The sequence below is a fragment of the Parambassis ranga genome, chromosome 10 (assembly GCF_900634625.1).
Source record: "Parambassis ranga chromosome 10, fParRan2.1, whole genome shotgun sequence".
Lineage (NCBI taxonomy): Eukaryota > Metazoa > Chordata > Actinopteri > Ambassidae > Parambassis > Parambassis ranga.
In genome coordinates, this window is record NC_041031.1 from 5607100 (window position 1) to 5634785 (window position 27686).

The following is a 27686-nucleotide window of genomic DNA, read 5'->3' on the forward strand; positions in this document are numbered from 1 at the left end:
TAAGTGTATCAGAGTGTGACACACACACACACACACGCTGTTTTATTTTTAAGTTGTTATTACTGTTATTTGTTCTTCTGCTTTTTTAACTAAATGGAGAGAAGACAGAGAGTCAGAAAGGTACTGATGGTATTAGTATACTTACAAAAAAGAATCATTGTCATATTTGTTATTGTTTAGTTCACATAATTCCGGCAAATGTATTAACTGCATATATTTTATGTTTTCATATTTTATTAATAGGAAAGAGACACAGAGTGAAGAACCAGTGACCTACATAGAAAAGAAGACAAAGGAAGGTAAGAAAAAGAGACCACCAGACCACCATTTATTTTTAATTTTTTTTAAATTAATGTACTTTATTTATTTTTTTATTACATATTTAAAAAACGTAATTTCTTTTATTTTTAATTTTAAAAATGTATTTTTTTATTTTTAATTTAAAAAAAAATTACTTTCTTTTATTTTTAATTTGAAACAATGTAATTTCTTTTATTTTTAATTGTAAAAATTACATTTCTTTTATTTTTAATTTTAAAAATGTAATTTATTTTCACCTTATCGTGGTGGAGGGGTTTGAGTGCCCAGATGATCCTAGGAGCTATGTTGTCGGGGGCTTAATGCCCCCAGCAGGGTCTCCCAAGGCAAACAGACCCTAGGTGATGGGTCAGACCAAGAGCGGTCCAAAAACCCCTTATGAAGAGTAGTCAATCAAGGAGCGTGACGTCACCCACCGGCGGGCTGGTGTGGGCTTGCTTATAGCCCCACAGCTTAGCTGCCATGTGTTGGAGTTTTCCCCAGTATGTGAGAGGGTCGCCTCCTTGCGCCTTCAGGTCGGGGAGAGGTCTCTCACTGTGGTTTTGGCCTATGGACCGAACAGCAATGCAGAGTACCAGACCTTCTTACAGTCTCTGGGAGCGGTGCTGGATGGCGAACCGACTGGGGACTCTGTCATCTTGCTGGGAGACTTCAATGCCCACATGGGCAATGACAGTAACACCTGGAGAGGCGTGATTGGGAGAAATGGCCTCCCTGATCTGAACCCGAGTGGTGTTTTGTTATTGGACTTCTGTGCTGGTCACAATCTGTCCATAAGGAACACCATGTTTGAGCACAATGTTGTCCATTGGTGCACTTGGCACCAGGACACCTTAGGCCGGAGGTCAATGATCGATTTTGTAATCATGTCATCTGATCTCTGGCCGTGTGTTTTGGACACTCAGGTGAAGAGAGGAGCTGAGCTGTCAATTAATCACCATCTGGTGGTGAGTTTGATCCGTTGGCAGGGGAAGAGGCTGGACAGACCCGGCAGGCCCAAAAGTATTGTGCGTTTAGCTGAACCCTCTGCCAGAGAGATCTTCAACTCCCACCTCCAGGAGACTCATTTATCACCCGGGCTGAAGTTGCTGAGGTAGTTGAAAAACTCCCCAGCGGCAAGGCACCGGGGGTGGATTTGAATCGTCCTGGGTACCTTAAGTCTCTGGATGTTGCGGTGCTGTCTTGGCTGACACGCCTCTGCAATGTCGCGTGGCAATCAGGGACAGTGCCACTGGACTGGCAGATCGGGGTGGTAGTCCCTCTTTTCAAAAAGGGGGACCGGAGGGTGTGCTCCAACTACAGGGGGATCACACTCCTCAGCCTCCCTGGGAAAGTCTATGCCAGGGTACTGGAGAGGAGAATTTGGCCTATAGTTGATCCTCGAATTCAGGAGGAGCAATGGGGTTTTCGTCCTGGCTGCGCAATTCTGGACCAGCTTTACACCCTCCGCAGGGTGCTGGAAGGTTCATGGGAGTTCGCCCAACCGGTCCACATTTGTTTTGTGGATTTGGAGAAGGCTTTCGACCGTGTCCCTCAAGGCATTTTGTGGGAGGTGCTCTGGGAGTATGGCATCCGAGGCCCTCTGCTAAGGGCTGTCAGGTCCCTGTATGACCGGAGCAGGAGTTTGGTTCGCATTGCCGGCAGTAAGTCAGACTTCTTCCCGATGCATGTTGTATTGTGTGGAGTTTACACACAGAGGATTAGCTGAAGGCAATTTAACAAGCAGTTTAAAAATGGTAAATACTGAAATGTAACTGTATGTAAGTGTATAATGTATGAATGTAACCATATTGACTGATTTAGTTGATCAACTTACTGCTGACATCATGGCCAGTGTTCAATCAGTCAAACATTCACACATAACCATCACTGAACTCTGCAAACCCAGCTCAGAGCAGGACTTTATTATACATTCATAGCATTTTAAACACTGCAAATCATTCCAGTCACTTTAAATGCTCAAAATATTCAATAACAATGATCAGTGATCAATCACTTTCAGATGTAAGAGCAGAATATGTAGTTTATGTACAGAATACTGAATAACAAACTAAAGCTGGACTGGATCAGAAGCTGTAAACAGGACTTGTCATCATTTTTTTTGTCGTGTATCATAACTAAAGTGTCTTTTGTTTTTTGTTTTTTTTTCTTTGTAGGTTCCCTGCTGAGGAAATCGAGGTATGAGATGTTCCTTACTAACCTGAGGAATCGACGTCTGAGCAGTGCAGACATCCAGTCCATGACTACAACTATCCCCAGCCTGTACCACAACTATGTGACAGGCAGCAGCAGCTTCCCGGTCATTGCTGGTCAGGGAGTTGTCACCTCACGGTCGCTGGGCTCCCTTCCCTCAGCAGAGCAGAATGAGAACGCCCCTTCTTCTTTGCTCTCTGAGAGACCAGCGGCCACAATGGTGCCTCCTGCAAGAACTGCTGTCAGACCTATTCTGACTCCAGTTCTCCCTGACAAGGCTAATCTGGAAGTTCTGAGGGCCGACCGCAGAAACTCTGTCCGCACAATGGATCTGGATGGACGCACTGTGGTCAGAGTCATCTCCCCCGTTTTTCTCAGCGACGACACCATGCTGGAGAACCGGTGGAGGGTGACAGACTACAATATACATGGCTGTGTACTGATGTCGGTCCTCTGCCGGTTCAAAGTCCCACACGGCACCAAGAGGAAGACCAGCAGCCCTCGTCCACCGCCTAAGTGTATCAGAGTGTGACACACACACACACACACGCTGTTTTATTTTTACGTTGTTATTACTGTTATTTGTTCTTCTGCTTTTTTAACTAAATGGAGAGAAGACAGAGAGTCAGAAAGGTACTGATGGTATTAGTATACTTACAAAAAAGAATCATTGTCATATTTGTTATTGTTTAGTTCACATAATTCCAGCAAATGTATTAACTGCATATATTTTATGTTTTCATACTTTATTAATAGGAAAGAGACACAGAGTGAAGAACCAGTGACCTACATAGAAAAGAAGACAAAGGAAGGTAAGAAAAAGAGACCACCAGACCACCATTTATTTTTAATTTTTTTTAAATTAATGTACTTTATTTATTTTTGTATTACATATTTAAAAAACGTAATTTGTTTTATTTTTAATTTTAAAAATGTAATTTTTTATTTTTGATTCAAAAAAAATTTACTTTCTTTTATTTTTAATTTGAAACAATGTAATTTCTTTTATTTTTAATTGTAAAAATTACATTTCATTTATTTTTAATTTTAAAAATGTAATTTATTTTCACCTTATCGTGGTGGAGGGGTTTGAGTGCCCAGATGATCCTAGGAGCTATGTTGTCGGGGGCTTAATGCCCCCAGCAGGGTCTCCCAAGGCAAACAGACCCTAGGTGATGGGTCAGACCAAGAGCGGTCCAAAAACCCCTTATGAAGAGTAGTCAATCAAGGAGCGTGACGTCACCCACCGGCGGGCTGGTGTGGGCTTGCTTATAGCCCCACAGCTTAGCTGCCATGTGTTGGAGTTTTCCCCAGTATGTGAGAGGGTCGCCTCCTTGCGCCTTCAGGTCGGGGAGAGGTCTCTCACTGTGGTTTTGGCCTATGGACCGAACAGCAATGCAGAGTACCAGACCTTCTTACAGTCTCTGGGAGGGGTGCTGGATGGTGAACCGACTGGGGACTCTGTCATCTTGCTGGGAGACTTCAATGCCCACATGGGCAATGACAGTAACACCTGGAGAGGCGTGATTGGGAGAAATGGCCTCCCTGATCTGAACCCGAGTGGTGTTTTGTTATTGGACTTCTGTGCTGGTCACAATCTGTCCATAAGGAACACCATGTTTGAGCACAATGTTGTCCATTGGTGCACTTGGCACCAGGACACCTTAGGCCGGAGGTCAATGATCGATTTTGTAATCATGTCATCTGATCTCTGGCCGTGTGTTTTGGACACTCAGGTGAAGAGAGGAGCTGAGCTGTCAATCAATCACCATCTGGTGGTGAGTTTGATCCGTTGGCAGGGGAAGAGGCTGGACAGACCCGGCAGGCCCAAAAGTATTGTGCGTTTAGCTGAACCCTCTGCCAGAGAGATCTTCAACTCCCACCTCCAGGAGACTCATTTATCACCTGGGCTGAAGTTGCTGAGGTAGTTGAAAAACTCCCCAGCGGCAAGGCACCGGGGTTGGATTTGATTCGCCCTGGGTACCTTAAGTCTCTGGATGTTGCGGTGCTGTCTTGGGTGACACGCCTCTGCAATGTCGCGTGGCAATCAGGGACAGTGCCACTGGACTGGCAGATCGGGGTGGTAGTCCCTCTTTTCAAAAAGGGGGACCGGAGGGTGTGCTCCAACTACAGGGGGATCACACTCCTCAGCCTCCCTGGGAAAGTCTATGCCAGGGTACTGGAGAGGAGAATTTGGCCTATAGTTGATCCTCGAATTCAGGAGGAGCAATGGGGTTTTCGTCCTGGCTGCGCAATTCTGGACCAGCTTTACACCCTCCGCAGGGTGCTGGAAGGTTCATGGGAGTTCGCCCAACCGGTCCACATTTGTTTTGTGGATTTGGAGAAGGCTTTCGACCGTGTCCCTCAAGGCATTTTGTGGGAGGTGCTCTGGGAGTATGGCATCCGAGGCCCTCTGCTAAGGGCTGTCAGGTCCCTGTATGACCGGAGCAGGAGTTTGGTTCGCATTGCCGGCAGTAAGTCAGACTTCTTCCCGATGCATGTTGTATTGTGTGGAGTTTACACACAGAGGATTAGCTGAAGGCAATTTAACAAGCAGTTTAAAAATGGTAAATACTGAAATGTAACTGTATGTAAGTGTATAATGTATGAATGTAACCATATTGACTGATTTAGTTGATCAACTTACTGCTGACATCATGGCCAGTGTTCAATCAGTCAAACATTCACACATAACCATCACTGAACTCTGCAAACCCAGCTCAGAGCAGGACTTTATTATACATTCATAGCATTTTAAACACTGCAAATCATTCCAGTCACTTTAAATGCTCAAAATATTCAATAACAATGATCAGTGATCAATCACTTTCAGATGTAAGAGCAGAATATGTAGTTTATGTACAGAATACTGAATAACAAACTAAAGCTGGACTGGATCAGAAGCTGTAAACAGGACTTGTCATCATTTTTTTTGTCGTGTATCATAACTAAAGTGTCTTTTGTTTTTTGTTTTTTTTTCTTTGTCGCTGGGCTCCCTTCCCTCAGCAGAGCAGAATGAGAACGCCCCTTCTTCTTTGCTCTCTGAGAGACCAGCGGCCACAATGGTGCCTCCTGCAAGAACTGCTGTCAGACCTATTCTGACTCCAGTTCTCCCTGACAAGGCTAATCTGGAAGTTCTGAGGGCCGACCGCAGAAACTCTGTCCGCACAATGGATCTGGATGGACGCACTGTGGTCAGAGTCATCTCCCCCGTTTTTCTCAGCGACGACACCATGCTGGAGAACCGGTGGAGGGTGACAGACTACAATATACATGGCTGTGTACGGATGTCGGTCCTCTGCCGGTTCAAAGTCCCACACGGCACCAAGAGGAAGACCAGCAGCCCTCGTCCACCGCCTAAGTGTATCAGAGTGTGACACACACACACACACACATGCTGTTTTATTTTTACGTTGTTATTACTGTTATTTGTTCTTCTGCTTTTTTAACTAAATGGAGAGAAGACAGAGAGTCAGAAAGGTACTGATGGTATTAGTATACTTACAAAAAAGAATCATTGTCATATTTGTTATTGTTTAGTTCACATAATTCCAGCAAATGTATTAACTGCATATATTTTATGTTTTCATACTTTATTAATAGGAAAGAGACACAGAGTGAAGAACCAGTGACCTACATAGAAAAGAAGACAAAGGAAGGTAAGAAAAAGAGACCACCAGACCACCATTTATTTTTAATTTTTTTTAATTAATGTACTTTATTTATTTTTTTATTACATATTTAAAAAACGTAATTTCTTTTATTTTTAATTTTAAAAATGTAATTTTTTATTTTTAATTAAAAAAAAATTACTTTCTTTTATTTTTAATTTGAAACAATGTAATTTCTTTTATTTTTAATTGTAAAAATTACATTTCTTTTATTTTTAATTTTAAAAATGTAATTTATTTTCACCTTATCGTGGTGGAGGGGTTTGAGTGCCCAGATGATCCTAGGAGCTATGTTGTCGGGGGCTTAATGCCCCCAGCAGGGTCTCCCAAGGCAAACAGACCCTAGGTGATGGGTCAGACCAAGAGCGGTCCAAAAACCCCTTATGAAGAGTAGTCAATCAAGGAGCGTGACGTCACCCACCGGCGGGCTGGTGTGGGCTTGCTTATAGCCCCACAGCTTAGCTGCCATGTGTTGGAGTTTTCCCCAGTATGTGAGAGGGTTGCCTCCTTGCGCCTTCAGGTCGGGGAGAGGTCTCTCACTGTGGTTTTGGCCTATGGACCGAATAGCAATGCAGAGTACCAGACCTTCTTACAGTCTCTGGGAGGGGTGCTGGATGGTGCACCGACTGGGGACTCTGTCATCTTGCTGGGAGACTTCAATGCCCACATGGGCAATGACAGTAACACCTGGAGAGGCGTGATTGGGAGAAATGGCCTCCCTGATCTGAACCCGAGTGGTGTTTTGTTATTGGACTTCTGTGCTGGTCACAATCTGTCCATAAGGAACACCATGTTTGAGCACAATGTTGTCCATTGGTGCACTTGGCACCAGGACACCTTAGGCCGGAGGTCAATGATCGATTTTGTAATCATGTCATCTGATCTCTGGCCGTGTGTTTTGGACACTCAGGTGAAGAGAGGAGCTGAGCTGTCAATTAATCACCATCTGGTGGTGAGTTTGATCCGTTGGCAGGGGAAGAGGCTGGACAGACCCGGCAGGCCCAAAAGTATTGTGCGTTTAGCTGAACCCTCTGCCAGAGAGATCTTCAACTCCCACCTCCAGGAGACTCATTTATCACCCGGGCTGAAGTTGCTGAGGTAGTTGAAAAACTCCCCAGCGACAAGGCACCGGGGGTGGATTTGATTCGCCCTGGGTACCTTAAGTCTCTGGATGTTGCGGTGCTGTCTTGGCTGACACGCCTCTGCAATGTCGCGTGGCAATCAGGGACAGTGCCACTGGACTGGCAGATCGGGGTGGTAGTCCCTCTTTTCAAAAAGGGGGACCGGAGGGTGTGCTCCAACTACAGGGGGATCACACTCCTCAGCCTCCCTGGGAAAGTCTATGCCAGGGTACTGGAGAGGAGAATTTGGCCTATAGTTGATCCTCGAATTCAGGAGGAGCAATGGGGTTTTCGTCCTGGCTGCGCAATTCTGGACCAGCTTTACACCCTCCGCAGGGTGCTGGAAGGTTCATGGGACTTCGCCCAACCGGTCCACATTTGTTTTGTGGATTTGGAGAAGGCTTTCGACCGTGTCCCTCAAGGCATTTTGTGGGAGGTGCTCTGGGAGTATGGCGTCCGAGGCCCTCTGCTAAGGGCTGTCAGGTCCCTGTATGACCGGAGCAGGAGTTTGGTTCGCATTGCCGGCAGTAAGTCAGACTTCTTCCCGATGCATGTTGTATTGTGTGGAGTTTACACACAGAGGATTAGCTGAAGGCAATTTAACAAGCAGTTTAAAAATGATAAATACTGAAATGTAACTGTATGTAAGTGTATAATGTATGAATGTAACCATATTGACTGATTTAGTTGATCAACTTACTGCTGACATCATGGCCAGTGTTCAATCAGTCAAACATTCACACATAACCATCACTGAACTCTGCAAACCCAGCTCAGAGCAGGACTTTATTATACATTCATAGCATTTTAAACACTGCAAATCATTCCAGTCACTTTAAATGCTCAAAATATTCAATAACAATGATCAGTGATCAATCACTTTCAGATGTAAGAGCAGAATATGTAGTTTATGTACAGAATACTGAATAACAAACTAAAGCTGGACTGGATCAGAAGCTGTAAACAGGACTTGTCATCATTTTTTTTGTCGTGTATCATAACTAAAGTGTCTTTTGTTTTTTTTTTCTTTGTAGGTTCCCTGCTAAGGAAATCGAGGTATGAGATGTTCCTTACTAACCTGAGGAATCGACGTCTGAGCAGTGCAGACATCCAGTCCATGACTACAACTATCCCCAGCCTGTACCACAACTATGTGACAGGCAGCAGCAGCTTCCCGGTCATTGCTGGTCAGGGAGTTGTCACCTCACGGTCGCTGGGCTCCCTTCCCTCAGCAGAGCAGAATGAGAACGCCCCTTCTTCTTTGCTCTCTGAGAGACCAGCGGCCACAATGGTGCCTCCTGCAAGAACTGCTGTCAGACCTATTCTGACTCCAGTTCTCCCTGACAAGGCTAATCTGGAAGTTCTGAGGGCCGACCGCAGAAACTCTGTCTGCACAATGGATCTGGATGGACGCACTGTGGTCAGAGTCATCTCCCCCGTTTTTCTCAGCGACGACACCATGCTGGAGAACCGGTGGAGGGTGACAGACTACAATATACATGGCTGTGTACTGATGTCGGTCCTCTGCCGGTTCAAAGTCCCACACGGCACCAAGAGGAAGACCAGTAGCCTTCGTCCACCGCCTAAGTGTATCAGAGTGTGACACACACACACACGCTGTTTTATTTTTACGTTGTTATTACTGTTATTTGTTCTTCTGCTTTTTTAACTAAATGGAGAGAAGACAGAGAGTCAGAAAGGTACTGATGGTATTAGTATACTTACAAAAAAGAATCATTGTCATATTTGTTATTGTTTAGTTCACATAATTCCAGCAAATGTATTAACTGCATATATTTTATGTTTTCATACTTTATTAATAGGAAAGAGACACAGAGTGAAGAACCAGTGACCTACATAGAAAAGAAGACAAAGGAAGGTAAGAAAAAGAGACCACCAGACCACCATTTATTTTTAATTTTTTTTTAATTAATGTACTTTATTTATTTTTTTATTACATATTTAAAAAAACGTAATTTCTTTTATTTTTAATTTTAAAAATGTAATTTTTTATCTTTAATTTAAAAAATTTTTACTTTCTTTTATTTTTAATTTGAAACAATGTAATTTCTTTTATTTTTAATTGTAAAAATTAGATTTCTTTTATTTTTAATTTTAAAAATGTAATTTATTTTTCCCCTCCAAGGACCGCCACCTTATCGTGGTGGAGGGGTTTGAGTGCCCAGATGATCCTAGGAGCTATGTTGCCTGCCCCCAGCAGGGTCTCCCAAGGCAAACAGACCCTAGGTGATGGGTCAGACCAAGAGCGGTCCAAAAACCCCTTATGAAGAGTAGTCAATCAAGGAGCGTGACGCCACCCACCGGCGGGCTGGTGTGGGCTTGCTTATAGCCCCACAGCTTAGCTGCCATGTGTTGGAGTTTTCCCCAGTATGTGAGAGGGTCGCCTCCTTGCGCCTTCAGGTCGGGGAGAGGTCTCTCACTGTGGTTTTGGCCTATGGACCGAACAGCAATGCAGAGTACCAGACCTTCTTACAGTCTCTGGGAGGGGTGCTGGATGGCGCACCGACTGGGGACTCTGTCATCTTGCTGGGAGACTTCAATGCCCACATGGGCAATGACAGTAACACCTGGAGAGGCGTGATTGGGAGAAATGGCCTCCCTGATCTGAACCCGAGTGGTGTTTTGTTATTGGACTTCTGTGCTGGTCACAATCTGTCCATAAGGAACACCATGTTTGAGCACAATGTTGTCCATTGGTGCACTTGGCACCAGGACACCTTAGGCCGGAGGTCAATGATCGATTTTGTAATCATGTCATCTGATCTCTGGCCGTGTGTTTTGGACACTCAGGTGAAGAGAGGAGCTGAGCTGTCAATTAATCACCATCTGGTGGTGAGTTTGATCCGTTGGCAGGGGAAGAGGCTGGACAGACCCGGCAGGCCCAAAAGTATTGTGCGTTTAGCTGAACCCTCTGCCAGAGAGATCTTCAACTCCCACCTCCAGGAGACTCATTTATCACCCGGGCTGAAGTTGCTGAGGTAGTTGAAAAACTCCCCAGCGGCAAGGCACCGGGGGTGGATTTGATTCGCCCTGGGTACCTTAAGTCTCTGGATGTTGCGGTGCTGTCTTGGCTGACACGCCTCTGCAATGTCGCGTGGCAATCAGGGACAGTGCCACTGGACTGGCAGATCGGGGTGGTAGTCCCTCTTTTCAAAAAGGGGGACCGGAGGGTGTGCTCCAACTACAGGGGGATCACACTCCTCAGCCTCCCTGGGAAAGTCTATGCCAGGGTACTGGAGAGGAGAATTTGGCCTATAGTTGATCCTCGAATTCAGGAGGAGCAATGGGGTTTTCGTCCTGGCTGCGCAATTCTGGACCAGCTTTACACCCTCCGCAGGGTGCTGGAAGGTTCATGGGAGTTCGTCCAACCGGTCCACATTTGTTTTGTGGATTTGGAGAAGGCTTTCGACTGTGTCCCTCAAGGCATTTTGTGGGAGGTGCTCTGGGAGTATGGCGTCCGAGGCCCTCTGCTAAGGGCTGTCAGGTCCCTGTATGACCGGAGCAGGAGTTTGGTTCGCATTGCCGGCAGTAAGTCAGACTTCTTCCCGATGCATGTTGTATTGATTTAGTTGATCAACTTACTGCTGACATCATGGCCAGTGTTCAATCAGTCAAACATTCACACATAACCATCACTGAACTCTGCAAACCCAGCTCAGAGCAGGACTTTATTATACATTCATAGCATTTTAAACACTGCAAATCATTCCAGTCACTTTAAATGCTCAAAATATTCAATAACAATGATCAGTGATCAATCACTTTCAGATGTAAGAGCAGAATATGTAGTTTATGTACAGAATACTGAATAACAAACTAAAGCTGGACTGGATCAGAAGCTGTAAACAGGACTTGTCATCATTTTTTTTGTCGTGTATCATAACTAAAGTGTCTTTTGTTTTTTTTTCTTTGTAGGTTCCCTGCTGAGGAAATCGAGGTATGAGATGTTCCTTACTAACCTGAGGAATCGACGTCTGAGCAGTGCAGACATCCAGTCCATGACTACAACTATCCCCAGCCTGTACCACAACTATGTGACAGGCAGCAGCAGCTTCCCGGTCATTGCTGGTCAGGGAGTTGTCACCTCACGGTCGCTGGGCTCCCTTCCCTCAGCAGAGCAGAATGAGAACGCCCCTTCTTCTTTGCTCTCTGAGAGACCAGCGGCCACAATGGTGCCTCCTGCAAGAACTGCTGTCAGACCTATTCTGACTCCAGTTCTCCCTAACAAGGCTAATCTGGAAGTTCTGAGGGCCGACCGCAGAAACTCTGTCCGCACAATGGATCTGGATGGATGCACTGTGGTCAGAGTCATCTCCCCCATTTTTCTCAGCGATGACACCATGCTGGAGAACCGGTGGAGGGTGACAGACTACAATATACATGGCTGTGTACTGATGTCGGTCCTCTGCCGGTTCAAAGTCCCACACGGCACCAAGAGGAAGACCAGCAGCCCTCGTCCACCGCCCAAGTGTATCAGAGTGTGACACACACACACACACACATGCTGTTTTATTTTTACGTTGTTATTACTGTTATTTGTTCTTCTGCTTTTTTAACTAAATGGAGAGAAGACAGAGAGTCAGAAAGGTACTGATGGTATTAGTATACTTACAAAAAAGAGTCATTGTCATATTTGTTATTGTTTAGTTCACATAATTCCAGCAAATGTATTAACTGCATATATTTTATGTTTTCATACTTTATTAATAGGAAAGAGACACAGAGTGAAGAACCAGTGACCTACATAGAAAAGAAGACAAAGGAAGGTAAGAAAAAGAGACCACCAGACCACCATTTATTTTTAATTTTTTTTAAATTAATGTACTTTATTTATTTTTTTATTACATATTTAAAAAACGTAATTTCTTTTATTTTTAATTTTAAAAATGTAATTTTTTATTTTTGATTTAAAAAATTTTTACTTTCTTTTATTTTTAATTTGAAACAATGTAATTTCTTTTATTTTTAATTGTAAAAATTAGATTTCTTTTATTTTTAATTTTAAAAATGTAATTTATTTTTCCCCTCCAAGGACCGCCACCTTATCGTGGTGGAGGGGTTTGAGTGCCCAGATGATCCTAGGAGCTATGTTGTCGTGGGCTTAATGCCCCCAGCAGGGTCTCCCAAGGCAAACAGACCCTAGGTGATGGGTCAGACCAAGAGCGGTCCAAAAACCCCTTATGAAGAGTAGTCAATCAAGGAGCGTGACGCCACCCACCGGCGGGCTGGTGTGGGCTTGCTTATAGCCCCACAGCTTAGCTGCCATGTGTTGGAGTTTTCCCCAGTATGTGAGAGGGTCGCCTCCTTGCGCCTTCAGGTCGGGGAGAGGTCTCTCACTGTGGTTTTGGCCTATGGACCGAACAGCAATGCAGAGTACCAGACCTTCTTACAGTCTCTGGGAGGGGTGCTGGATGGCGCACCGACTGGGGACTCTGTCATCTTGCTGGGAGACTTCAATGCCCACATGGGCAATGACAGTAACACCTGGAGAGGCGTGATTGGGAGAAATGGCCTCCCTGATCTGAACCCGAGTGGTGTTTTGTTATTGGACTTCTGTGCTGGTCACAATCTGTCCATAAGGAACACCATGTTTGAGCACAATGTTGTCCATTGGTGCACTTGGCACCAGGACACCTTAGGCCGGAGGTCAATGATCGATTTTGTAATCATGTCATCTGATCTCTGGCCGTGTGTTTTGGACACTCAGGTGAAGAGAGGAGCTGAGCTGTCAATTAATCACCATCTGGTGGTGAGTTTGATCCGTTGGCAGGGGAAGAGGCTGGACAGACCCGGCAGGCCCAAAAGTATTGTGCGTTTAGCTGAACCCTCTGCCAGAGAGATCTTCAACTCCCACCTCCAGGAGACTCATTTATCACCCGGGCTGAAGTTGCTGAGGTAGTTGAAAAACTCCCCAGCGGCAAGGCACCGGGGGTGGATTTGATTCGCCCTGGGTACCTTAAGTCTCTGGATGTTGCGGTGCCGTCTTGGCTGACACGCCTCTGCAATGTCGCGTGGCAATCAGGGACAGTGCCACTGGACTGGCAGATCGGGGGTGGTAGTCCCTCTTTTCAAAAAGGGGGACCGGAGGGTGTGCTCCAACTACAGGGGGATCACACTCCTCAGCCTCCCTGGGAAAGTCTATGCCAGGGTACTGGAGAGGAGAATTTGGCCTATAGTTGATCCTCGAATTCAGGAGGAGCAATGGGGTTTTCGTCCTGGCTGCGCAATTCTGGACCAGCTTTACACCCTCCGCAGGGTGCTGGAAGGTTCATGGGAGTTCGCCCAACCGGTCCACATTTGTTTTGTGGATTTGGAGAAGGCTTTCGACCGTGTCCCTCAAGGCATTTTGTGGGAGGTGCTCTGGGAGTATGGCTTCCGAGGCCCTCTGCTAAGGGCTGTCAGGTCCCTGTATGACCGGAGCAGGAGTTTGGTTCGCATTGCCGGCAGTAATTCAGACTTCTTCCCGATGCATGTTGTATTGTGTGGAGTTTACACACAGAGGATTAGCTGAAGGCAATTTAACAAGCAGTTTAAAAATGGTAAATACTGAAATGTAACTGTATGTAAATGTATAATGTATGAATGTAACCATATTGACTGATTTAGTTGATCAACTTACTGCTGACATCATGGCCAGTGTTCAATCAGTCAAACATTCACACATAACCATCACTGAACTCTGCAAACCCAGCTCAGAGCAGGACTTTATTATACATTCATAGCATTTTAAACACTGCAAATCATTCCAGTCACTTTAAATGCTCAAAATATTCAATAACAATGATCAGTGATCAATCACTTTCAGATGTAAGAGCAGAATATGTAGTTTATGTACAGAATACTGAATAACAAACTAAAGCTGGACTGGATCAGAAGCTGTAAACAGGACTTGTCATCATTTTTTTTGTCGTGTATCATAACTAAAGTGTCTTTTGTTTTTTTTTCTTTGTAGGTTCCCTGCTGAGGAAAGCGAGGTATGAGATGTTCCTTACTAACCTGAGGAATCGACGTCTGAGCAGTGCAGACATCCAGTCCATGACTACAACTATCCCCAGCCTGTACCACAACTATGTGACAGGCAGCAGCAGCTTCCCGGTCATTGCTGGTCAGGGAGTTGTCACCTCACGGTCGCTGGGCTCCCTTCCCTCAGCAGAGCAGAATGAGAACGCCCCTTCTTCTTTGCTCTCTGAGAGACCAGCGGCCACAATGGTGCCTCCTGCAAGAACTGCTGTCAGACCTATTCTGACTCCAGTTCTCCCTGACAAGGCTAATCTGGAAGTTCTGAGGGCCGACCGCAGAAACTCTGTCTGCACAATGGATCTGGATGGACGCACTGTGGTCAGAGTCATCTCCCCCGTTTTTCTCAGCGATGACACCATGCTGGAGAACCGGTGGAGGGTGACAGACTACAATATACATGGCTGTGTACTGATGTCGGTCCTCTGCCGGTTCAAAGTCCCACACGGCACCAAGAGGAAGACCAGTAGCCCTCGTCCACCGCCTAAGTGTATCAGAGTGTGACACACACACACACACACACACACACACACGCTGTTTTATTTTTACGTTGTTATTACTGTTATTTGTTCTTCTGCTTTTTTAACTAAATGGAGAGAAGACAGAGAGTCAGAAAGGTACTGATGGTATTAGTATACTTACAAAAAAGAATCATTGTCATATTTGTTATTGTTTAGTTCACATAATTCCAGCAAATGTATTAACTGCATATATTTTATGTTTTCATACACTTTATTAATAGGAAAGAGACACAGAGTGAAGAACCAGTGACCTACATAGAAAAGAAGACAAAGGAAGGTAAGAAAAAGAGACCACCAGACCACCATTTATTTTTATTTTTTTTTAAATTAATGTACTTTATTTATTTTTTTATTACATATTTAAAAAACACAATTTCTTTTATTTTTAATTTTCAAAATGTAATTTTTTATTTTAAAATTTAAAAAAAATTACTTTCTTTTATTTTTAATTTGAAACAATGTAATTTCTTTTATTTTTAATTGTAAAAATTACATTTCTTTTATTTTTAATTTTAAAAATGTAATTTATTTTTCCCCTCCAAGGACCGCCACCTTATCGTGGTGGAGGGGTTTGAGTGCCCAGATGATCCTAGGAGCTATGTTGTCGGGGGCTTAATGCCCCCAGCAGGGTCTCCCAAGGCAAACAGACCCTAGGTGATGGGTCAGACCAAGAGCGGTCCAAAGCCCCTTATGAAGAGTAGTCAATCAAGGAGCGTGACGTCACCCACCGGCGGGCTGGTGTGGGCTTGCTTATAGCCCCACAGCTTAGCTGCCATGTGTTGGAGTTTTCCCCAGTATGTGAGAGGGTCGCCTCCTTGCGCCTTCAGGTCGGGGAGAGGTCTCTCACTGTGGTTTTGGCCTATGGACCGAACAGCAATGCAGAGTACCAGACCTTCTTACAGTCTCTGGGAGGGGTGCTGGATGGCGCACCGACTGGGGACTCTGTCATCTTGCTGGGAGACTTCAATGCCCACATGGGCAATGACAGTAACACCTGGAGAGGCGTGATTGGGAGAAATGGCCTCCCTGATCTGAACCCGAGTGGTGTTTTGTTATTGGACTTCTGTGCTGGTCACAATCTGTCCATAAGGAACACCATGTTTGAGCACAATGTTGTCCATTGGTGCACTTGGCACCAGGACACCTTAGGCCGGAGGTCAATGATCGATTTTGTAATCATGTCATCTGATCTCTGGCCGTGTGTTTTGGACACTCAGGTGAAGAGAGGAGCTGAGCTGTCAATTAATCACCATCTGGTGGTGAGTTTGATCCGTTGGCAGGGGAAGAGGCTGGACAGACCCGGCAGGCCCAAAAGTATTGTGCGTTTAGCTGAACCCTCTGCCAGAGAGATCTTCAACTCCCACCTCCAGGAGACTCATTTATCACCCGGGCTGAAGTTGCTGAGGTAGTTGAAAAACTCCCCAGCGGCAAGGCACCCGGGGTGGATTTGATTCGCCCTGGGTACCTTAAGTCTCTGGATGTTGCGGTGCTGTCTTGGCTGACACGCCTCTGCAATGTCGCGTGGCAATCAGGGACAGTGCCACTGGACTGGCAGATCGGGGTGGTAGTCCCTCTTTTCAAAAAGGGGGACCAGAGGGTGTGGTCCAACTACAGGGGGATCACACTCCTCAGCCTCCCTGGGAAAGTCTATGCCAGGGTACTGGAGAGGAGAATTTGGCCCATAGTTGATCCTCGAATTCAGGAGGAGCAATGGGGTTTTCGTCCTGGCTGCGCAATTCTGGACCAGCTTTACACCCTCCGCAGGGTGCTGGAAGGTTCATGGGAGTTCGCCCAACCGGTCCACATTTGTTTTGTGGATTTGGAGAAGGCTTTCGACCGTGTCCCTCAAGGCATTTTGTGGGAGGTGCTCTGGGAGTATGGCGTCCGAGGCCCTCTGCTAAGGGCTGTCAGGTCCCTGTATGACCGGAGCAGGAGTTTGGTTCGCATTGCCGGCAGTAAGTCAGACTTCTTCCCGATGCATGTTGTATTGTGTGGAGTTTACACACAGAGGATTAGCTGAAGGCAATTTAACAAGCAGTTTAAAATGGTAAATACTGAAATGTAACTGTATGTAAATGTATAATGTATGAATGTAACCATATTGACTGATTTAGTTGATCAACTTACTGCTGACATCATGGCCAGTGTTCAATCAGTCAAACATTCACACATAACCATCACTGAACTCTGCAAACCCAGCTCAGAGCAGGACTTTATTATACATTCATAGCATTTTAAACACTGCAAATCATTCCAGTCACTTTAAATGCTCAAAATATTCAATAACAATGATCAGTGATCAATCACTTTCAGATGTAAGAGCAGAATATGTAGTTTATGTACAGAATACTGAATAACAAACTAAAGCTGGACTGGATCAGAAGCTGTAAACAGGACTTGTCATCATTTTTTTTGTCGTGTATCATAACTAAAGTGTCTTTTGTTTTTTTTTCTTTGTAGGTTCCCTGCTGAGGAAATCGAGGTATGAGATGTTCCTTACTAACCTGAGGAATCAACGTCTGAGCAGTGCAGACATCCAGTCCATGACTACAACTATCCCCAGCCTGTACCACAACTATGTGACAGGCAGCAGCAGCTTCCCGGGGGATTTGGCCTATAGTTGATCCTCGAATTCAGGAGGAGCAATGGGGTTTTCGTCCTGGCTGCGCAATTCTGGACCAGCTTTACACCCTCCGCAGGGTGCTGGAAGGTTCATGGGAGTTCGCCCAACCGGTGGGGGGGTCTCCTTCACTAATGAGGGAAAAATGGAGCGGAAGATTGGTGCAGCTTCCGCAGTAATGTGGTCGCTACGTTCCAACCCTCACCTATGGTCATGAGCTTTCCTTCGAGGGTGGCTGGGCGCTCCTTTAGAGAATGCCTCCCTGGGGAGGTGTTCGGGCATGTCCCACTGGGAGGAGACCCCGGGGAAGACCCCGGATGCGGTGGAGATACTACGTTCCTTGGCTGGCCTGGGAACGCCGTGGGATTCCCCCGGAAGAGCTGGAGGAAGTGTCCGGTGAGAGGGAAGTCTGGGTGTCCCTGCTTAGACTGCTGCCCCCACAACCCGGCCCCGGATAAGAGGTCAAAAATGGATAAATGGATGGAATTTCTTTTTTTTATTATTTTAAAAACTAAATTTATTTAGTTTTATTTACATTTTTAGTATTTATTTAAACTGTTTAGTATTTCTCTTTTATATTATTGAATATTTAAAATATATATGTCTGCTCACTTTAAACTGATCGACACTTTTTAAAGTTTTGTTCTACTTGTGGTTACAATGACAATGCACGCCTGTTCTGTTCTTTATTGTCCATAGGGCTGCAGCAGCGTCACTGTTTGCTGTGTTTTTGTTTTAAACTCAATAAATATAAAGTTTGTATTTACACGGGCTTTTTTTCTTTAAGGGATTCATTTTCACAACACAAAGTGCTCAGTTAATGATAATTGCTTAGATACACTAGAACCATAACTACTAATAATTGGCCTTTACTTATAACACCATAATTCTCTCTTTGTTTTTAATGTTGATATTTGCAAGGAGGAGCACAGGGTGAACGTTTGTTCCTATGTCTTTGTACCAGACCTTGTTGCCCAGTAGTGTGCTTTGATTAATGGTTATCCAAGCAGTCTCTATTGGTGTGTGGGTTGCCACAAAACTTTTTGTAACACAATCAAAATATATCATAGAAATATGTACTCTCTGTACAACACAATCAAAGATATGATGACCAGTATTGTCATCAATGAAGTTTGTCCACAGTGCAGGATCATCACGGAGAACTGGACAACTTGTACGTACTGCGATGCAACCGTGCGCCACCTGAAATCTTGCTTAGGGCTGCCAAATTGGTAAGGGCCAGGCCTGACTAGGAGTGTTGCTGCTGCTGTACTATAATGAGAATTAAAATGATAGCTTTCCTTTTTGGCTAAGGAGAACAAAGATGCATGAAGTCCAAACTGTGAGAGAGTTAATTTAAAATGTACCCTGACCGAGCCCAAATTTTGATTTACAGCTTCCTTGCACTAACCATAAGAATCTAAAACAATGCTGCTTACTCATAAGTATCATGCCACTGAGTGAATCTTTGTCCAAATTTGGCAATGCATAGGCCATTAGGTTGATACATTGTGATTTTTGTATCATAAAATAATGCATCATTAACCAACATGTGATCTGGATTTTGATGTATAATGTAAACTTGTGTAGCTATCTTAGTTCTCCTCGATCAAGCTTCAGATCTCCACTCCTCAACTCGTTCAAGACCTTATTAACCATCTTGAGTTTGTTCCATCACAACACTCAATCACTACAGTTTGTTACACTTTATTTAAACAGTATGTAATGGGCCTAGTAACAAAGATCTGCTTAAAATGATTATACAGTGGGTCATAACAGTGTACACTATTTGTCTTTCCTCTTCAGAACACTGATAAAGGCATCTTTGGGAACATCCACATTGCCGATGCGCCTCATCTTCTTTTTACCTTCTGCCTGTTTCTTCAGTAGCTTCAGCTTGCGTGTTATGTCGCCTCCATACTGCAAGAGAAAAACAAAAACTAATTCATGCCAGCTGTGATTATATTGTTATAAATATGATCTGTAGATGTGTTTACTAGGTTTATAGGGAAAACATTTACTTACACATTTTGCAAGAACATCTTTTCTATATGCCTTTATTCTGAAAGAAATTGGTACAGTATAATACTTCACATCTTGTATTACTCTACATCTCATACGATTCTAAAAAAGCCTTAAGCTCCATGTAGATTCTTTACTTACGTTTCTCTTGCAATGACCTTATTTCCAATTGCTGCCTGTACAGCAATCTCAAACATCTGCCTTGGAATAGAATCCTTCAGTCGCTCACACATGGCTTTCCCTGTGCTATAGGCACGGTCCCTGTAATGAAAACACACAAATCAGAACTATAAACCGCTAGTTCTATTATTTTGTTTTTTATTCCATTCAAAGAAAAAATTTGTGTTTCTTTTTAACCTTTCTATACGTAAAAAGCTCTTGCTCAATATTCTTTACGATAAAAGGATGCCTCCGCTAACTGTAGAAGCTGATGCAGAACATTGAATGTTTTATCGCATTCACACAACAGAACTTCACATAAAAGCCTTCGTATCAAACAGGGAACGTCCCTTCTGTGCCTCCTGTGTATTGCACTTTAAGAATAACAGACTAAAGGCTCACAGTATAAATGGTCTGAGGGCAGCCATCATTAGTGAGGCGCAGCGCCCTTTAATGACCAAGGTCTGTACTGGCTCATGTACCTGCCCCAGTATCAAATGCATTAAACATAGATCTGCTGTGCCTCATCACTTCTGCTGTAAAGTTACTTTATTGTCCTTGACACTGATAGAATGAAGTCCTTGTCTGGTGAGTAAAGTAATGTTAACAGTGGCAGCCAGGAGGCCACTTCAAATGTAGTCCCTGGTGTTGAATACATTTCATGCTCCATGGGCTTAGTATAATTACTATAGTAAAAACGGGCCATATACTGTATCCTTGACAGCAACAATGATAATGAAGCTACATGAGACTCTTGTGACAAAGGAAATCAAAGTGTCCTTTAAAACAAGCATCATTGTAAATGTTCAGGAGGGTTAAAGGTTTTACTTTCACCTCTTATTTCAAACATACCTGTGTACAATTGTGGTGAGCTCTTCCACTGGCCGTCCATTCAGCAGAATATCCATTTTTATCAAATCAGCAGTCTGGAAGCCTGCATTCTCATAATCAAAGCTGTGCAAGATCAAATCACACTGATGACCAGCTGACAACATAAAATGCTTTCACAGTCAGTAGAAATAAGAAAGCACTAAAAAAGCTGGAATCTCAATATACAATCATCTTTCAGTGCTTAGTTTTACCTGGCGTATCCAGATGACAGGGATTTCAGGAGGTCGTAGAAATCCACAACAATTTCATTTAGAGGGAAGAGATATTTCATCATGACACGCTGGTCATCGATGTACACCAAGTTCTTCTGGACCGCCCTGCGACTCTGTAACAACACAAACAATCAGCTTTGCATGGAACTTCACAAATCCTATCAAAGAACTTTATTAAATACGGTACTTAACAATCTGAGGGAGACATGGACACTCTCCTGGTACTGTATGTATAAAAGGATTTCTATTGGATGGATACTATTTTCTAACTGTTGACCAGGCCAGCTTCAGTGTAGAGATCCTTCTCTCATAAAAAGGAATGTCAGTATAAATAAGATGTAGTAGCAATACAGGACTAACAAGTTAGATTTCTTTATTCAATTTTATTTTCCCCTTACCGAACAGAGACTCATAATTTTGCCAATGAAAGTGTCTGGTGCAAGAATAGTCCCCAGCACCATGGGCTCCAAATACTCTGACACCACAGATCTGTCTGGGAACTGAGCGGGGTTCACGATGGTTATCTCCTCACTGCCATGTTGCTGAAAGAAGATTAGGATATTAACATTTATTTAACATTTATTTGCTGCCTGCATAATGTAAAATATCTTTGATAAAATCTGTAAAAATTGTGCATGATATGATAACAGAATTTCCAAGTCAGTTAAAGATTTTTATTAGGAGGAAATAACGGCGTGAGCCGAGCTGCGCTGTAAGCAGCTCTTACCTTGATGAGTTTAGCTGAGGAGAGGACAGCCTTGCAGGGCACAGTAGGTGCAGTTACGATAACAGAGGCATTATACTCCTGCTCCAGCCTCTGATTGAAGACCTCCATATGGAGAAGGCCTAGGAAGCCCAACCTGTGGGGGGGTTGCACTCAAGTTTTATAATTGATATTCATAGCTTTTTGAATGTCTGGAAAGAGTTCGGAAGTGACAAAGACACACTTCTATTCCAGCACAGTGGTAAGACAACCAAATTACCCAAAACTCAAACTTGGCTGTCTATACTGGGAATAAATGTTGTTCAAGTGTGTTGAAAACTGATAAAAAAAGGAAACATCATGCTACGTCTTTGCTTCTTTCCTCAACAAAAACCTCCTGAAATGGTTCCCTTTGTGAGTGCACTGCTAAATGTCTTAAAAATCCACGCACCTTCATTCACTGCTACAGTACATGCACTCTTTAGTTAGGAATTGTAAAGCCATTTTTTTTTCCAAATTCAAAGCATCCGTACTGACCTCCAGCCGGCTCCCAGGGCCAGACTGCTGTCTCTCTGCACTGTGACGCTTGAGTCATTCAGGGTCAGCCTCTCAATGGCACTGCGTAGGCTGGGGTATTCTGACTGGTCCATTGGATACATGCCTGAGGGTCAGAAAGAATACAGTGTGTGCATCAACAGTAAACAGAACTCTACATTTTGTGAGGAAAGAACATAGACTGTATAAAAGAAGAGGACATAGCCTTCAGGTTTAAAAAGTCAAACTGGATGAACTGCATTTTTTCATAATGGCCAGCAGGGGGCAACAAAATGGACTATAAGGAGAGGCAGACAGTAGCAGGCTATCAAATCAAGTCTGTCTTTCAAGATTTATATATAATAATTATGGTGTACAAATCAGAGGAAAACAACAATAACCTAAAGCTTTAAAGGGTCGTCCAAAAACCAGATGATGACATCCTCATAGCTACAACTATTGTGCCCAGTCTATAGGAGAATGCACAGTACAAATCATGCAAACCATCCCCATAACATTATGATTATGTCATTTTATCAATTCAAAGTTTCAATCTGACAGTGAGGCAACAGCAGGTAACAGTTTCTTACCAGCGAAGACCATTGCTTTGGCAGGTTTAAACCCTGGAAGAGCTTCCACTGGCTGCTCCTTAAGGTAGAGTGTGTCTCCAATCTGGGCCTCCTTCACATCCTTCATCCCTGCGATTATGTAGCCAACTTGGCCTGCAAATCTACAGAACAGCCTTCTTCAAGAAGTGACAATAATATGACAATAATCTGCACAGACAGCTAAACAAATATTGAAAGATAACCACTTTTATCTATCACGTGGGGCACTGTTTACTACATAAGGACGAATGCGCAGTCAGCACAAGAATATAATTCAAAAATATGAGCTAAACTAATAAACTCCACAAGTGGTACATCCTGAGGTGAGTTTTAGTGGGAGAGATGTTGAGATGGGATGCTGAATGGACCGTACAGCTTCTGTGTGGGGTGTTCATCTGGACGGAGAAGGCCCAGCTCGTTGACTTCATAGGTTTTGTTGAGATGTGCTGATACAATCTTATCCCCCTTTTTGATTCGACCTCCAAACACAGCGATGTTGGCCACCACTCCTCTGTAGTGGTCAAAATTGGAGTCAAACACTAAGGCTTTAAAAGGGTCATTAGTGCTCGCCACTGGCCTGAAAAAAAAACAAACACATTTTTTTTATTTTATTTCATCACATATTTCAAATCAAAAAACAATGAAATGAAAAATAACTTTTTACGGTGGAATCCTGTTCACAACCGCCTGGAGAACTTGTTCAACATTTGTTCCATGTTTTGCTGAAATCTGAAAAACACAATGAGAGATTTCTAAGAAAAGAGACTGACATTAAATGAAGGGCAGCTTTTGTGTAGTCCCATCTTACCCTGATGCATTCTTCTTGTGGAATATCAAACACCTTTTCAATCTGTGACTCCACACGCTCCGGATCAGCATTTTTCAAATCAATCTGAGGAGAAAAACAAACCGTCTCATGTAGTCACACAAAACACTGACACGTATTTAGTTCAAAGCGGTCTGATTGTACCTTATTGATGACAGGAATGATAGCCAGCTGAGCTTCAAAAGCCAGGTAGAAGTTAGCCACTGTTTGTGCTTGAATGCCCTTCACAACAAAATATACACAAGTTCATCACATGCAGCAAGCACAGCCACAAAAATAAGATTTTTTTTACCTGGTTGGCATCGACTATCAACAAGACACCTTGGCATGCAGAAAGAGAGCGAGACACTTCATAACTGAAGTCAACATGGCCCTGGAGGGAGAGTAAACACACTTATACAAGACTGGGCAACATAGTGGGTCAAAATGGAAACAAATCAAATTTAAAGTGACAGAATGAGTTTAAAATGTGATCAGTCAATAGCACAGAATGCACCATTTTTATCTACATATGGATCAGGATTTTTTTTTTTAATCATTTTTACATCAGCCCTGTCCAATCAAACACTGGGTCTATAGAGGAGCTTTCATTAATTTACAATGAAGCAACAGCCACTAGATGTCACTGAATCCTACATACTAGTAACTTGAAGTGAAAATCTGCAACATCAAATCGTTTCACAGTAGTATTTAGATCTGCCTTTAGTCTGAGTGTTTTAAAGTTGTACAGGATTTTGAAGAAAATGGTCATAACAATAAGCTGTTCTTGTTTATGAGTTAGATTTAAAGCAAAACAATGAACAATCCTGATGATCAACATTTACATTACCGGTGTATCAATGAGGTTCAAGAGGTACTGCTGTCCCTGGTGGCTGTAAAACAGCGAGGCTGTCTGAGCCTTCACTGTTATCCCCCGCTCTCTCTCCACCTGAAGCTTGTCCAGGACCTGCTTGTTCTTCTCAGTCTTTACTATAGCACCTATTTATTGATGGAATCAACAGCAAGTGTGACAAGTTTAACATCATTCACTCATGACTTACTATGAGGTTGATACAATGAGAGAGAGGACATGTCTGTAAAATGTCAATGATCATACTGAAGGAATTGAACACCACACTGAGTATTGAGCTTTTCTTAACAGACACTGGAAATGTAGGCAAATGCAGTGTGGTGAGCAAGCACAGTACCTGTCATTTCCAATAGCCTGTCAGCCAAAGTGCTTTTTCCATGATCAATATGAGCAATGATGCAGAAGTTCCTGATTCTGTCCACAGGGAACTTAGACAGGTCAACTGTCTCCTTGAAAGCAAAAAGAAAAGTAACTACTAGAGAAACTCAGTAATGTATGTGATGCAGGCACTACCGACAGGTTCTGTATTTAACGCCACCGAAACAGATGTGATGGTGTTACCTTGTCGGGTTGTGTGCTCATCCTGCTGCTGGATAACACAGGCAGTCTTTTCATCCAGCGGTGTCTGAACACCGTGTAGGTCACGTTGTAGCTTTCGATCTTCCTCCTGCACGTCTTAAACTGTACCACTCGTTTTAATAAAGGTGTTTCACAACACCGCCTCGCTAGTGAAAACGACATGTTGTCGTTCAGCTTGTAACCTCACGGCATTAGGACAAGGAGAATACACACATGTTAGCTAGCATTAGCTTGCAGCGGAAGTTGTCTGATATAACTGTCATTATAATATTCAGCCTGCTAAAACATGGCAGCCATTGTCAGGCTCTCTCGACGTAAAACTACAGACTTTAAAACAAATAATCTCGTAAGAACTCAGGTGGATGAGCTCTAGGGGGCAGACATTTTGGGTGACAGGTCGACGCAAGGACTTCTGGGAGATGATGTTTTTCTCATATCAGGAAACTAAAACAAGATGACTTCCGGTTTCGTTTATGCCCGCTAGTCAGTGAAAGAGAAAACATCGCTCGATCTGAAAAATGTGGTAACTCTTATTAAAGTCTGTACTGTACCGTTTGTTTGTTAGTTAGAATGATGCAACTCATTTCTTTCTCTGGGATTTGAAGCCAGTTTACGCATTATAATAATACGTCCTAGATAGTATAATTTAATTATATATCATACATTATAGACAATATGAGCCTACAAATATTTGAAGGTGTTAATATTTTAAGAGCTAACTATCACCTCCCACTATTATCTTTGGGAATAACTGACGACCGGAAGTACCGCCCACTCAGCCTGTGAGATGAAGGATAAAAATGGATATCAGTTGCTATGACAACGAAGCTGTGCAAAAATAGATTACTGCTTCTCTTCTTTGTGCAAGCAGAGATAATAAGCCTCTTTTAGCCCCAGTACCTGCCTGTCATACAATCATTTTCTTTTCGTTTCTGTTTTTTTTTTAATGTTTGAGACTATTACCCTGTGGATTGCTTTTTAATTCAAAAGCTGCTGTTTTGCCAGACAATAATATTAGGTTAGGTTCTGATTTTGAAGACATCATCTTAAAGATTCTTCTCTCTTTTGTCTTTGGTACAATAAAAAAAAATCTGTGCCCATCTATCAGTAATCCAAAAGGATGCAACACACTGTGGACACATTTTACTATAATTTATTTAAACAGTTTTTTTTCCCAACTACTGTTTATACTGAGTTCAGTGTGATGACTTCTCTGGGTTCAGTCTCTCACTTTTCTTCCAGCAGGTTTCCAAATATGGTCTTTATCTCTTCTAGACTGAGACTACCGAGGAGCAGCACAGAACACCACAGGAGGTCCTTCCTGCCAGTGGCCATCAGACTGTATAACTCCTCCCCTTTCTGTAGGGAGAAGAGCTAGATAATCATGTCAGGCATCACTGTCATTCCCTCCACTGGTCTGTTTATGTTTACTTAGCACCTTACATCTCCATATTGTATCCATGTATCATATATTGTGCTCATACTGCGTACTGTACTCTTTTTGGATTATAGTGACACTTATACTCTGTACTTAACTGCATTTAATGTAACTTAATACCTCTGGCACAAGAATTTCCTTCGGGATTAATAAAGTTTTATCTTATCTTATCTTATCTTATCTTATCTTATCTTAGGTCTGTTCACCTGTCATACCAGGAAGTAAGTTAGAAACAGCTGTCAGACTATGACATCAAAATATCTGTCTCATGGTATTTTAATGTGCCATTAGACATGAGTGAATGTTTTGTGTCTTTGGGCATCAGTACTTGACAGGACTTTTAAAAATAAATAAAAAAATAAATCAAGCAATTCAAGTGAAAAAGTATTTTTTTAGCAGCAAGGCAGTGTTGCACTGGACAGTAAATCACTGTTTACCAGAAACCAGTGGTACAGGCCTTAAGTTTGACAAATATATAATAATATAGTGAACTAAATAACGGTATGGTCCAAAACATCTGCTTTGTACTGTGCGCTGACATGCCTCCAGATACAAAAATTACATCAATTCGGTTTATGTGTAAGTGCTTTATTTCACTATGAGGTGCACTTTAACTGAAAAGTTGAATTGTCTAGAAATGCTCTAATCTGACATTTACAAAAACTGTAGATGATCCTCAGTTATCAGGGTTTCCAGTGATGTATATAAGCAGCTCTACAGATACCCCTCCTCCATAAGCATTGATTTGTGTCAGGCCACACATCTCTGAGTGGATGAGCAGGGTCAGCTGTGGACTGTGGAGATAGAGCTCAGGGAGGAAGAGGTCTGAGCGGCACTCCGGTAGTGGAAAGATCAGGCTGGAAAATGAAACTTCAGCGAGCTTTTGCATTATAGCTCAGTGCCACAGGGCTTTCTGTGGGTTTTACCAACACACTCATAATGATAGTCCCGGGCAGCGTGGAAGCCTTTGTTGACAGCATCCTGCCCTGCTGAAGGAAGGCTGAGCTGCATCATTCATGGTCCCATGAGTCCCTGCTGAGCTGTTGTTAACTGAGAAATACTTTTATTTACATGCAGCTCTTGGACGCTGTTCTCAAAGAAGCATTGTCACACTTAAGTCTTTGAGAAGCTTGATACAGCCATGACTTCAAGGGCTATTTAAAAAAAAACATACAGTTTTGTTATGTTTTATTTAAAAAAGATTTTAACCCCCAAACTCCAGACACATGACAAAAAAAATAAAAGTACAAAAAACTGAAATGAAATAATAATGTGTTTTATTAGAAACTGTGCACTGAATCAAGCATCCACCTTGTGAACAATCATTTGATCTGGAATGTTTAAGATTCTATCAGGATGTTGGAAAAACAAAATAATGAATT

The 27686-nt window shown here is 43.2% G+C and overlaps 1 protein-coding gene across 3 annotated transcripts; it reads right to left on the minus strand.

The window, feature by feature from the left end:
- Positions 1–19173: 19173 nt before the first annotated feature.
- On the minus strand, positions 19174–25260 carry guf1 (GTP binding elongation factor GUF1). Of its 3 annotated transcripts, XM_028417043.1 has the most exons (17): positions 24849–25260; positions 24625–24736; positions 24267–24415; positions 23730–23810; positions 23582–23659; positions 23420–23503; positions 23276–23340; positions 22985–23188; positions 22594–22733; positions 22007–22130; positions 21494–21626; positions 21165–21308; positions 20746–20879; positions 20516–20617; positions 19646–19765; positions 19508–19544; positions 19174–19402 (listed from the first exon to the last, which is right to left on the minus strand). In XM_028417043.1, the coding sequence occupies exons 1-17, from the start codon at positions 25026–25028 to the stop codon at positions 19268–19270; spliced, it is 2022 nt and encodes a 673-aa protein (XP_028272844.1). In that variant the 5' UTR covers positions 25029–25260; the 3' UTR covers positions 19174–19267. The 3 variants fall into 3 exon arrangements, with proteins under 3 accessions (XP_028272844.1, XP_028272846.1, XP_028272845.1); XM_028417044.1 differs by lacking the exon at positions 19508–19544 and having other exon boundaries at positions 19236–19402; XM_028417045.1 differs by lacking the exons at positions 23582–23659; positions 23730–23810; positions 24267–24415; positions 24625–24736; positions 24849–25260 and having other exon boundaries at positions 23421–23493.
- Positions 25261–27686: the final 2426 nt, after the last annotated feature.